General features: G+C 44.3%; 1 protein-coding gene across 1 annotated transcript in view; it reads right to left on the bottom strand.

Annotated features, from left to right (window-relative positions):
* The window catches only part of sli (slit guidance ligand), a 545686-nt gene that overhangs the window by 359275 nt on the left and 172229 nt on the right, over positions 1 to 14182 (bottom strand). The window contains 2 exon segments of the mRNA XM_080286150.1: positions 5422 to 5493; positions 10591 to 10662. Coding sequence (XP_080142276.1) covers positions 5422 to 5493; positions 10591 to 10662 — 144 coding nt within the window.

The following is a 14182-nucleotide window of genomic DNA, read 5'->3' as shown; positions in this document are numbered from 1 at the left end:
ATTTCCCTCCACGTCTCCCAAATCTACCCATGTTCACTCCAAGTCTCCCAAAGTCACTCCTGCTTACTCACACATCCTACGACACTCCCTAAGCTTGCCCAGACCCTCCACACTCACCCTATTTCACTCGTCGCGTCCCCATACTCACACTAATTCACTCTAAATCTCCCAATCTCGCCCACATTCACTCCCGATTTTCTCAAATTCACCCCAAATCACCTGAAATCACCCCAAACTTACTCATACTTGCCTATCTTCACTCCAGGTCACCCTAAGCCAATAAGCCATCACCTATTCATTCATACTAAGGAATGTCAGCTAAGGAAGCTCCCTAATGCCTCCTCCTCAGTGATTTTTTTCTGGTTATGGCCGGTTAATACCCTTTTGTACGTTATTTATGAAAAACATGGCGATATTAGAAGGATTTATGTAACACAGAAGACAGTACGGTATAATAAACAAATTAACTCGCTTAGGAAAAGGTGTTAGGGAGCTTCCTTACCCGAAGCCAACATCGGCCTAAGCCTCCCTAAGCCCCTCTTCCTTTCCTTAGATCCCACAAAGCCACCCCCACTACCCTCAGACTCATCCTAAATTCACCCCGTCATCTCAGATTCACCCAATTCAATCCACGTCTAACTAAAATCACCCCAAAAGTCACAGCGTCTCTCCAAACCCACCCAAATTTTCCCTTCCCAATCTGCCCTAAAACACTCCAACTCTCTCTAGACTCGCCCAAATTCACTCAAACTCTCCCCAGACTCGTCCCAGTTCGCTCCAAATCACCCCAAATTCGCCCACCTGCACTCAAAGTCTCATCTGAATCGCCCATCTTCACTCCAGGTAATATTAAACTCAATCATACTCACTCCAAAGCTCCCCAAAATCACCCAAATTTATTCAAGCTCTACACGAACTCACTTATATATTCGCTTCATGATACAAAAACGCTGTTAAATTCATCGTAAATCTCCTCAAACTACTAAAGCAAGCAGATCACGAAAACGACTTAAATTCCCTCCAAATTTTACCAAACTCACTCAGATTCACTCCAAACCTTTCCAAACTCACCCAAATCTTCCCAAATTCACTCCAGATCTCTCCAAACTCATCCAGATTTTCCCACTTCACTCAAAATCTACAAAAACTCACCCAAATCTTCCCAAATTCACTTCAGATCTTCCCAAACTCACTCTAAATCTTCCCAAACTCATCCAAATCTTCCCAAAATCACTCAAGATCTTCCCAAACCCATCCAAATCTTCCCAAATTCACTCCAAATCTACTCAAACTCATCCAGATTTACTTTCAACTCTCCTAAACTCACTACAAGCATTCCAAACTTGGGCGAACTCACTCCAGACCACTCCATCCTAACCCTTTCTCTCCCCAGCTCACTCCACGTAACCCAAACTCTCTCAGGCTTTCTCCTATATGCCCGTATCTGCCCAAAGCTCTCCCCTATTTGCCCTTGTCTCCCCAAAGCACTCCCCTATTTGCCCACGTCTCCCCAAAGCTCCCCTACCTGGCCGTATCTCCCCAAAGACCCCCCCCATTCTTGCCCATATCTCCCCAAAGCTCCCCTCATATTCTCCCACATCTCCCCAAAGAACCCCCATACCTGCCCATATCTCCCCCCATACTTGCCCATATCTCCCCAAAGCTCCCTCCCTACTTGCTCATATCTCACCCAAAGCTCCCCTACATGGCCGTATCTCTCCAAAGCTCCCCTACTCGCTCAAAGCTCCTCTACTTGCCTGTAGCTCCGCAAACCTCCCTCCTACTTGCCCATATCCCAAAGCTCCCCCACTCCTCGCCCATATCTCCCTAAAGCTCCTCCCTACTTGCCCATATCTCCCTAAAGCTCCTCCCTACTTATCCGTATGTCCCTAAAGCTCCCCTACTCGCCCAAACTCCTCCGTAAATTCCCATATCTCCCCAAAGCTCCCCTACTTGGCCCTATCTCTCCCCAGTGCCCAACAATAAGGAGGTCTGATGCTTCCTGATGCCCCCACAATGCCTTCATCCCAGTCTGGTTTATAGTGATCCTTATCCCACCACCGCCGCTGCCGCCACATGGGGGGGCGGGGGCGAGGCTTAGCAGGGTGAGGGAAGAAGAAAGGAGGGAAGGATGTAGGGATGAAAGTGAAGAGAATGGAGGAGGAGGAGGAGGTAAAGAGGGAAGGAAGTAGGGATGGAAGAAGTGGTGAAAATGGAGGAGATAAAGATGGAAAGGAGGGCATAAGTAGATATGGAGGGAAAGAAGCTTAGGACAGGTGAGAGATGGAGGAAAGAAGGTGTGTGGCCAAGGAAGGAAGGATGGAAGGAAGGGAAGAATGTGACGAGGACGGGCAGGAGAATCTAAGGAAGGACACAGTGGCGATGGATGGAAAGAGGCGGGCAAGGAAGGAAGGAGACAGGGAAAGAAGGATGGTGATATGGAGGGAAGGAAGAAGAGGTTTAGGAACGAGTGGTGACGGCAGGACTGGTGAAGGAAGGAAGGAAGGAGAGAAGGAAGTGCAGAGGCTTAACTTACGTCGCGGTCAAGGATGGATGGAAGGAAAGGGTTAGGAGGTAAGAAGTGCTGAAAGGAAGAAAGAAAATGTGGATAGAGACGGGGAGGAAGAAAGGAGAGACTTAGGAGGGAGGGAGTGAGGAACGGCGGAAGGAGGCAGGTATGGACGGATGGAGAAGTTCAGGTGACGCAGAACAGTGACAAAAGAGGGAGGAAAGAAGTGGGTGGTTTTGGAGACGGGGAGAAACTTAGGAGGCTAAAAACATGGAACGGTGAGGAAAGAAGAGAGAAATTAAGTGGTGCAGGAGGGAAGAAGAAATTTAGGCGAAAGGAAAGAAGAAAGAAAGGAGTGATGAGGAAGAAAGGGACAGGAGTGTTAAGGATGGGAGAAAGGAAAAGAGAAGTGAAAGGGGAAGGAAAGATTGAGTGATGAAGGAGAGAAAAACTGACTGCAAAAGAGAATGGGAACGACAGAGAGAAAGATAAAGAAAATAATGATGTACAGAAGATGAGGAAGAGGAAGGAAGTGAATGCAGAAGAAACAGAAGTGAATCAGGACGGGACAGAATTGAATGAAGGGATAGATGAGAAAAAAAGTGGGACGTAGGTAAATGAATGGATAGCAATGAATAAAAGAAATGAATATGGCAGGATGAAAGCGAATCAAACGATAGATGTGAATGAAAGAAGAGAAATGAATAACGGTTAGTCAGGGATGTGAATGAAGGTGCGAAAGAAATTAAAAACAGGCTTGCAACATTACAAGACTAATGACATTATTCACATACAATACAAACCTCACCTGCTGAGGTGTCAACAAATGGACAGAAGTGGATGAAAACGAGACAGAAGTGAATAGGGAGGGACAGAAGTAAATGAAAGAATAAAGTGAATGAAAAACGAATTAGAGAGACAGTGAATGAGAGAAACAGCAGAAGCTGACGCAAGAGGTATGGGAGTGAATGTACTGTACGGGTGATAGAGGTGAATGAAAGAGGAGAAGAGAATGGAGGGTTTGAAGAGAATGAAGAACGGATAGCAGTTACTCGAAGAATGAGTGAATTAAAGAACAGAGGTGAATAAAAATATAATACTGAATAAATAATGAAGTACATGAAGAGGGTTAGAATAGAATGAAAGAATATGACAGACAGAGGCATTCGAAGGAAGACGGAACGAAAAAGGGGCGGATGTGGATGAAAGAGGGTTGATAATAATAAGTATAGAAACGAACTGAGGGATTGTGATGGATGATAGTGATAGAAGAGAATGAAAGAGGAAATCACATCAATCCGTGTATACAGGGAAAGCAACGGCAATCAGCCTACAGGAGCAGTTTATTACTATTATTTCTATTTCATTAGATTTTTTCTTCTTTTTTAAGGATGGCTGTGACTGAGGTAAGTCTATCTGTTCTCTAAGCTACCCCTTTCTGTACAATGATGCTTTATTTTTTTTTCCAATTAATTCTTGCAATCTTCAGACAAAATTATTCAGTTCAGGATGTATGTGGTCGAACTGGATGGGTAAGAGATGTGTCTAATTATCCAGTTCAGGAGATATTTGGTCGAACTGGAGAGCTATGAGAAATGTCTAATCTATTTTGTGCGTGTATGTGGTCAACTTTGGGCACAGATCTGACAGCCCGTTCCCTGAGGCACAGCAGTCCTACATGCCACAGACCTTTACCTGTCACCACCACGGCGCTAATACCCATCGTTAATAATGAATACATGAAAGAGCTGTCTCATGCAGGACTTGGGGAGTTTTTTTGAAGAATTTTTTTGACATGCTGATCGAGCCCTATGAAAGATCACTGGTCTGTTTAACAAAATTCAAACGATCAGATTGTTCCCTGCCTTTGCCTGAGATCGAAACTCAGCTCTATAAAACAGCAGATCACTTCCCTCTTGGCGGTGGCAGGAATAATGAGAAAAATAAGTAATTATATTCAAGACTAACACAGCAAGACGACTCCTCCCACCCACCAACCCCTCCAGGTGAATTTGGCATGAAAAAAGTGTGAAGGATTATCATGAGGCACACGAAGGGATGGAGGAGAGTGGGAGAGTGGAAGGAGAGAGGACCGAGAAGGATGGAAGGAAAGAGAGAGGTGGAAGCAGGGGTGATGGGAGAGAAAGAGGAAGGGAGAGACAGAGGAAAGGAATTAGAGGTGGAAGGAGGGAGGGAGTGTGGGATGTGTGAGGGAGGGAGGAAGGGAAGAGGTGGAATATGGGAGGAGGGGGTTTGAAGGAAGGAGGGAATGGAATGGAAGACCAAAACATAGGAGGGAAGAAAGGAAAGGGAGAGGCAAAGTAAGAAAGAGAGGATAGGAAGGGAGGGAGAGAGAAGGGAAAGAATTAGATGAAGTAAGTATTGGAAGGAGGGAGGGAAGATAGAGTATGCGAGAGAGGGAGATGGGAAGGAGACAGTGAGCGAGGAAGAAGCCAAGAAAGGAAGGAGGAGGAGGAGGAGCAGGAGGAGGAGGAGGAGAAATGCAAAAGGGATAGAACAGGAGGAAAAGTAAAAAAAAAAAATGCAAAAAGGATAAGAGAGAGAGAGAGAGAGAGAGAGAGAGAGAGAGAGAGAGAGAGAGAGAGAGAGAAGGAATGATGAACGAACATCTCACCTTCCATTCCCCCCCCCTTCTCTCTCTCTCAATATGGTGATAAAGCTTAACCCCAAGTAACCCCTGCTTTGCAAAATCCTTAATTCACTTTCATTCAAGCCCTGTTTTTAATGGTGGTTTTAGGCTCTGAATTCTCGTATCATGAACCCAGGAATGAAACACACTTATACCGACATTATGCGTGTACATGTAAACTCTCTCTCTCTCTCTCTCTCTCTCACACACACACACACACACACACACACACACACACACACACACACAATACAGTACTCACAATAGCTGTAGGGCAGTGAGTCCGCTGAATACCCCTGCTGCCAGTTCTGTGATCTTGTTCCCGTACAGCACACTGCAGTACACCACGCCACACCAGGACACAGGCAGGTGTGGGTGTGAGGGGGGGAAGGGAAGAGATACTGGGTTAGTTCACAGTAATGACACAGCTTATGCAAATGCAATAACAGAATATATAACATACAGATAAATACAATACAAACGTAAGAAATTTCAGAATTAAAGAAACGGCAATCGAAAACACTACAAAAACATAAATGGGATAAATACTGCATTATGGACGAGATTTAATCCTTCCACAGAATAAGAGACTGTGAGAAATAAAACATCAAGGTGTAAGAAAACCTGCCAAAGTAATTATCCTTTCAATGAAACCACGACTTTTCCATTAATTTTGGCTGTCAGACAATTTTAGTTTGCTTAAGAAAGACGCGCTTGGGTTGAAGTAACTTAATAACCGCCAAATACAAACTACACTCAATTCGTTCACCAACCATCAAGCGCCAATACGAGTATATCCCCTAATGGCCACCTCCTTCGGCAACACACCCCACTGAGCCTCGTTAATGAACTGGCTGGTCCTTTCCCACAGACCTGCTGTGCATACAAAGTCACACGATCAAAGGTGACCTGGTTGTTAATAACACACGACTTTCATACTCTGGGATGCATTTGGCTGGTGGGTGTTGAGAGGATGGAGGGAACATGAACCTATAAAATCAAAAGGTCAGAAATTTGTCAAGGGCTTAACTATGGGCCTACTGTAATCATATAACAGGACAACCACAGGCGGCAGGGGTACAGTGAAAGTGCATCAACAAGCTGTGATGCATGGTGGGGTGCAGGGGATGCAGGGATCTGGGTCGCTGACAATCAATCGTTACTTTCACCAAAGAGTGTACACAACTGCAAGCCCAAAGGTGGCCCAGATATTGAGATACAGCATCCACAAAAAGTAAGGAAGAAAAAGGGTTAAGATTAAAGCCTATCAACTACACAGACGTCATTAACCCTGTACAGCCCAGAGTCACCTTGAAGAGACAGTGCATGGCATTTTCAAACTTAACCGAAGGAATCCTGACGTTTGGACCTACCACACTCATAAGTATAAATCGGCAGACAATGGGCAGTTCAAATATCTACCCTACAATGATCCCACGTGTCGGGGGATTGTAGGGTTAAGGCAAGCAAAGGCTTTTCGTCTCATTAACTCTCCTCCTCTTACTGACTCCCTTCAACCTCTGTCTCTTCGCCGCCCTGTTGCATCTTTGTCTCTTTTCTATCGCTACTTTAATGGTCACTGCTCCTCTGAACTGTCTGCTTGCATTCCTCCACCTCTACGACGGGCGCGTAGCACCCGTCTGGCAGCAAACTCTCATCCCTTTTCTGTCCAACTCTCTAATGCAAGAGTTAACCGTTACTCCTAGTCTTTCATTTATGCAACAGGTCAACTCTGGAACTGTCTCCCTCTGTCTGTATTTCCTGCTGCCTATGATCTCCAGTCTTTCAAACGCAGTGTGTCCAGGCATCTCAAAATGATCGGATCTTGAATTTGGCTCTCTATTGTATTTTGTTTTTCTCTTGGAGGGAACTGTTACTGCGGGCTCATGGCCTTTGGTTCCTTCTTCCTCGCATAAAAAAAAAAAAAAAAAAAAAAAAAAAAAAAATCACTTTTTCCATGTTCAATTATTCCCCAAGAACCCAACCCACAACAGCAGATGTTGTATTCACGTACCGAACTATGCTGTTGGGTGAACATGGATGAGGGAAACAAACTTTGTCCAAGAGTCTGAACAGCCTAAACAGGGCTCTTGCTAACTACCAATGGTTGCGAGCCATTTGGCTCCTAAGGTTTCAGATTTACGAGCCAAATAAATTTTTATTGGCCAAACTGACTATGAGCCGAAATATTTTACGAGCAATAAATATATTTATTTATTTACATATTCTTTATTTTTAAACATTCACAATGACGACAAGGAAAGACTTAATAATCGATCACAACATGCTTTTTTGCTCATTTAAGTAAGATTTACCTCTTTTGTAGTTTACTGGTTTTTGAAGTGGATGTGTTTTCCTCTCGCCAAAAAGCGACTAGCATGTAAAATTTGTTCGCCGAAGGGAAAAAACACTCGCATTTGCGAGCTGTGGCTCGCCAAACATGAGCCCTGCTAAAAATCAAACTCGGGTTGTCCCAGTAGTATGCTGGACGTGCTCACCCAAGCACCACCAGCTCCCCCTACACAGAAAGGTGATGTGCTTCGAGTGATGATGGTAGTGGTGGTGGTGGTGGGGGGGGGGGGTTAAAGTTTTGAAAATTAACATGCTGGCCTTGTTCCACTGGCCTATTAGGTGTGTAAAGTATCAGAACAGAGATAGTCCGGTTACTGAGATACAGTATCCATAAACTACAGTACAGGGGGACTTGAGGGATTGATGGGTTGTGACTGCCCAGACATATGAGTTCTGATACATGTACTGTACCTGAGAGATACTGGCTTTATGAATATGGGAGTATTCCTCTCTGAGTCACTGTTTTTGAGATATGCACATCTGTTATGTTTCTACCACAGTTCTACTGGGCATATTAATAAGCTATATAATGAAAAATAGCTTGGATACTGCTATTTGGAATCCAGAGATTGTGATATGTTGAGGTGGGACTGGAGGATTGGAAGCGATGGATCTAGAACCCTGAAAATCAATAAGTATGACCTTTGCTTACGTCTAATATCAATGCAAAGTAGTACAACCAAGGGTGGCCTGGCTACTGGGACAGGTGGTACACAAACTGTTATGCAACAAGGGTGTGGATGGCTGTGGTTGAGAAGGAGAAGGGTGGGAATGCAACCTTGAAAACTGATAGGTTTCACCTCTTTCAGACTACTGTGGGGATCAAATACACAAAACAACTTAACTGGTTACTGAGATGTGTCATCTAAATACTGGAAAGCACTGGCAAGGAGGTGGTGTTGCTCAAATACAAAAATTTTGAAATATGATACTAACAAACACTGTTCCTGAACAATGGGCTATTGGTAATGAGGGGATGGATGCTGTTCTGCTGTTTTCTTCTTTAAAGTATCGTTTTCGAGACATGCCCGTTCGTTAAACTTTTACCATAGACTGTGTGTGTGTGTGTGTGTGTGTGTGTGTGTGTGTGTGTGTGTGTGTGTGTGTGTGTGTGTGTGTGTGTGTGTGTGTGTGTGTGTGTGTGTGTGTGTGTGTGTGTGTGTGTGTGTGTGTGTGTGTGTGTGTGTGTGTGTGTGTGTGTGTGTGTGTGTGTGTGTGTGTGTGTGTGTGTGTGTGTGTGTGTGTGTGTGTGTGTGTGTGTGTGTGTGTGTGTGTGTGTGTGTGTGTGTGTGTGTGTGTGTGTGTGTGTGTGTGTGTGTGTGTGTGTGTGTGTGTGTGTGTGTGTGTGTGTGTGTGTGTGTGTGTGTGTGTGTGTGTGTGTGTGTGTGTGTGTGAAGGTTACAGAACAAAATGTGGTCTGGTTACTGAGGTACTGTATCCCAAAGCTATGATACAATGGAGGAAGGAGAGTACAGGGAACCCAGAACCTTCAAAATCAATAGGCTTGACCTCTGTCATATGCCTATCATGTGTGTAAAGTAGTACAACAAAGGGCGGCCAGGCCATCAAGATAAGGCATTCACAACTGCTCTGCAATGGGGGTGTGGCGGGAAAAGAGGGACCTAAAATCTTGAATACAGATAGGCTTTGACTTGATCAAAGGTCTAATGGGTTTGGAATGTTAAACAACAAAAACTGTCTTGGTTCTAATAGCATATGCTATACTGTTCACAAACTGCGGTGCATGAGAGACAAAGAACCTTGAAAATCTGGCTTTGCCTTTACCAAAGGCCTACTGTGTGTGTTAGCCCGGACTAGAGACCCTATAGGGTTTCTAGGCTGGACAAACAGAAATGACCCAGCAACTGTGATAAAAAAAAAATCCATAAGCTTTGACGCACGGCGGTAGTTCTTGTGGCATGCCATCAAAACCACGGTATCCCTCCACAAATTTACAAATAAATGGAGGTGGGATCTGCCACCATCCACTCACCCGATGAAATGCTATCTCGAGGGTTTGCTATAGTGACTGGCCAAATGTTTCCCATAGATTAAGGCGCTCCAACCAAATGTGATTCATAGCTACTGGTTTAAACTGAGGGACAGCTGTGGTATTGCTTACATAATGCCACTTACGCTCGTATTCTCGTTAGTTAAGGACGCTCCCTGGCACCTTTTCCTTAACAGTTTGTTTTTGTATACAGTTCGTTAATAATTCCTTGTGTTATTTTTGCCTTAAATGCTGGTATTTAAAAAAATAAAAACAACAAACAAGACAGCAGTAAGACGTAGCATGGAAAGTAAATTTCTGAGGAAAAGGTATTAGGAAGCTTCCTTAACCGACGAGAATACGGGTCGCAGGTGTAAGCAACGGCCTCTCGCATTAACTGTCTGAAATAAATAGCCCAGCCCTGGTTTCTGTGCTCCTGACTGGGCTATAAATAATGGAGTAACAGCAACACAACGCCAGAATATAAGAAGTCTTTTGAATTTTTAAAACACCAGAATAATGTTTCACCAAAAGGGAAAACGAAAAAGGGTACTCCGGCAACGAAGCATTACAGCAGTGACTGGGGAGAACACTCAGAATACAGAATGACACCAATTACACCACGACCATCAAATATGTAACGCCACTGTAATCTTGGTACGGATTACAGTGTTGGCAGGTACGATTCTCATAGGGTTGGTACACGCTGATAATGGAAGGTAATAATGTTGGTAGGAACTATAATGTTGGCAGGAAGCGTTATGTAGGCAGGAATTATAATACTGGTAGGAATTTCGAGTATATTACTAGCAGAAACTATATTATAGACAGAAGCTACATTACTGGTTGGAACGATATCGGAATGAAGAATAAGTCTGGTTGGAACGATATTATTGGTTGGAACTATAATACTGGTAGGAACTATTATACTGGTAGGAACTATTATACTGGTAGGAACGATACTATTGGTAGGAACGATACTATTGGTAGGAACTATGCTATTGGCAGGAACTATACTATTGGCTGGAACGATATTATTGGTAGGAGCTACACTATTGGCAGGAACTATAATACAGGCAGGATACTCACAGCGAGGCGAGAGACTTAAGTCCCTGGAATGCGTTGCCGGCGATGGTGGTTATCTGGTTGTTGCTCAGGTCTCTGTGGAAGGAGATAGTGGTTAGATTGCGGTAGTTGCGGTGATAGTGATAACTGAGGATGGTTAGTGGTGAATTTAGTGATGACAGTATCCCAATGTGGTGTTGGTAGTTGCAATCACAGTGATACGTATGGACGGTGAATGACTGATATGGTGATGGTACTAACTGTGGTAGTGGTAGCTGTGGTGATTGTGGTAGCTGAGGATGGTGAATGGTTGATATGGTGATGATACTGACCGTGGTATTAGTAATGAAATGATAGTAGTAGTTGTGATAATAGTGGTAGCTGTGGAGAGGTGACTGATTGATACGGTGATGGTAGTAACGGTGATACTGGTAGTTGTGGAGTGGTGACTGATTGATATGGTAATGGTAGTAACGGTGATACTGGTAGTTGTGATGATAACAGTAGGTGGGGATGGTGACCGTTGCGATGGTAAATATTGATGAGATGATTACAAAGGTGGTGGTGGTGGTGGTAATATTAGAAGTTGTGTGGTTGTGATGCTAATGAGGAGACGGGTGGTTCCGGTATGGTAGTTGTGATGATAGTGGTGGTTATGGATGGTGACCTGTAGCTGTGGTGATACTAGTAGCTTCAAAGTGGTGACTGGAAATTGTGGTGATGACGGTAGGGGTTGTGGATGTGGTCCCTGGCTCATTCGGACGTAAACCCAGTAGACTGCAGGCTGATGTTGCACGTCTCCGGCAGTCAACTATCCTTCTTTCGGGGGACGGGGAAGGAGTTAGCAACATTTGTGTGTGTGTGCAAAAGAGGTCAGGTTATACTGGATGCCACCACGTGAAGGCGTCGTTCCCTTCGCCTTACGGTTGAGATAATGGAGGTTGTCGTGGTGATGGTGATGACTTTGATGGTGCTTGTACGTGTGGTGGCAGACATGAAGGTTATAAAGTTGTGATGATGGTGGTAGCTGTGATGACGGCGGTGGTTGTTGTTGTGGTAGTGAGTGAGAATGATTGTAGCTGAAACAATGCTGAATTACTGTGGTGAGAGCTGTGATGCTTATATATGGAGTAGTGATGATGACAAGGGTTGTGATTGCAACAGTGGTGGTGGGGTGTGGTGATGATGGTAGCAGTGGTGATAGTGGTGGTTGTAGTTGTGGTAGTGATGGTGGAATGGGTGTGGTTGTACTAGTAGCAGTGAAGATAGCGGTGGTTGTGGTTGTGGTAGTGATGGTGGCAATGGCTGTGGTTGTACTAGTGGTGACTGGCGTTGTGTTGATGGTGGTAGTTGCCGTAATGGTGGCTGATTTGAAATTAAAATGAAATGGTTGCCACTGAAAATACCTGCAGTTCTCTCTCTCTCTCTCTCTCTCTCCTTCTTCTTCTTTCTACTCTTCCTTCGTCTTTATATTCTACGTCATCCTTCCACAACTCTTCTCCTTCCACCTTTCCTCTCTACTCCGTACCTCCTCTTGCTCCTCCTCCTCCTCCTCCTCATCATCATCATCATCATTTATACAACACAAGCTCGGGACAACTTCAGTATTTTTTTCCAACAAACATGACTTTATTCAGCTCAAAGTGAATCACAGAAGCCTCAGTGTTTAATATGGATTTTTTTTTTCTTATTTTTTCCAGCGATATATTGATGTTTTTCCTTACTATTTCCTGTCTTTTTTCTTTTTCTCTTTTATTGAAGGGATTGCCGATAGTGTGTGTGTGTGTGTGTGTGTGTGTGAGAGAGAGAGAGAGAGAGAGAGAGAGAGATAAGTGTGTGTGTGTGTGTGTGTGTGTGTGTGTGTGTGTGAGAGAGAGAGAGAGAGAGAGATTTATAAATGAGTGTGTACGTATGTATGCATGTGTGTGTGTGTGGGGGGGGAGCTTTTGCTTTGTTTGCCCTTTTTTTCCCCCTAGTCATAATGGAACAGTTAAAAGAGTCATTTCCTACACAGTCAGCATCGTTAAGGATCAATAGGTCTGCTCCTGTTTGTTTTCCTTTTACTCTCTCTCTCTTTCTCTCTTTCCCTCTCTCTCTCTCTCTCTTCATCCTCTCCTCTTTAGTGTCCTCTCTCATGCTTCTAATCTGGGCATCTCAGTATATCAACATCGCCTGCCATCCTCCTTTGCTCTCAAGCTCCTATGGCTCACTCCCACCACATAAAATCGTCTGATGCTTGCCGAAATAGAATACTAGAATTGTCCCCAACGTGAGAGGGTAAACTATCCATATTTCACCTATTCATCAACCTATCCGATAACCAAATCAACATGGGAACATCTTATATTTCATTCTAGATCCGTACTGATGATGCGATTCTGTTTTGGGAATACCTCTTGTGCTTAGGAAGGTAATGTAGGCCTTATTCACCTGCTAAATGTATTATGTCTGCTGCCTGCTCTATCTGTCTGCTGCGTGTTCTGCCTATCTGCTGCGTGTTCTGTCTACCTGCTGCATGTTCTATCTATCTGTAGCATGTTCTATCAGCCTGCTGCATGTTTTCTGTCTGTCTGCTGCATGTTCTGTCTACCTGCTGCATATACTATCTGCCTGCTGCATGCTGCATGCTCTATCTGTCTGCTGCATGTTCTGCCTCCCTGCTGCATGTTCTATCTGTCTGCTGCATGCTCTATCTGTCTGCTGCACGTTCTGCCTACCTGCTGCATGTTCTATCTGTCCGCTGCATGCTCCATCTGTCTGCTGCATGTTCTATCTGCCTGCTGCATTTTCGAAAATTACTCTTAAACTGAATAAAATCGTATGGAAGATGCAAGAGTACTATATGAGACGTCTTTAATGGTTTCGAAATAAAAACTTCCTATTTTATCTTTATCTGCTTCTTTTATTTCATTTTTCTGCAATCGTTCTGACGATTTCATGCAGCTCAGGAAAAACCATCCACTGCAGCAACAAGGATAACAACTTTCCCGATCAGCGCTTTGGCAATGACCTGGTTACACTGCATTTTATTGCATCTAAAGCCAGACGGTTTTATTCAGCAGAGAGAGAGCTGCAGTCAGAGGTTTAACAAGTCTCGCTACCTTCCTTCCCTCCTTCGACTCCTCCTTCATGCTGCACTTTCTCTTCCCTGCTCCTTCCGTCCCATATTCTCTTACATTCTCCCTTTCCCACTCCTTCCAACCTCTTTGCCCTCTCTCTCTCTCTCTCTGTCGTACTCAATCCCTCCTCTCTTGTCTCATTCTCTCTGCCATACTCTATTAACCGTCTTTCCCCCTTCATTCTCTCTCTCATTCCATCATTCCGCCTTACCCCTCCGCTAATCCTTCCTTCCTCTTGCGTCCTTCATTCTCTCTTCCCCATTCCTTCCTTCCATTTCATTTTTCATTCTCTCCTCCTTACATCTTCCTTCCTCTTCCGCCCTGTACATTCTCCTCACTACTCATTCATTCAACTTTTGTCCTTCACTCCCATTTCCCTAATCCTTCCTTCCTCTTTCCCCTTTCACTCCCACTTCCCTACTCCCCAACCAGTAAAACCTCTAACCATTGCATAAATTGTCACTGTTGTAGCAGGTGTTGTATATGTAACTTATTCT

The sequence above is a fragment of the Coenobita brevimanus genome, chromosome 110, assembly GCF_032717465.1.
Source record: "Coenobita brevimanus isolate Jiangsu-jjx chromosome 110, ASM3271746v2, whole genome shotgun sequence".
Lineage (NCBI taxonomy): Eukaryota > Metazoa > Arthropoda > Malacostraca > Decapoda > Coenobitidae > Coenobita > Coenobita brevimanus.
This window is presented reverse-complemented; position numbering and strand designations above follow the sequence as displayed.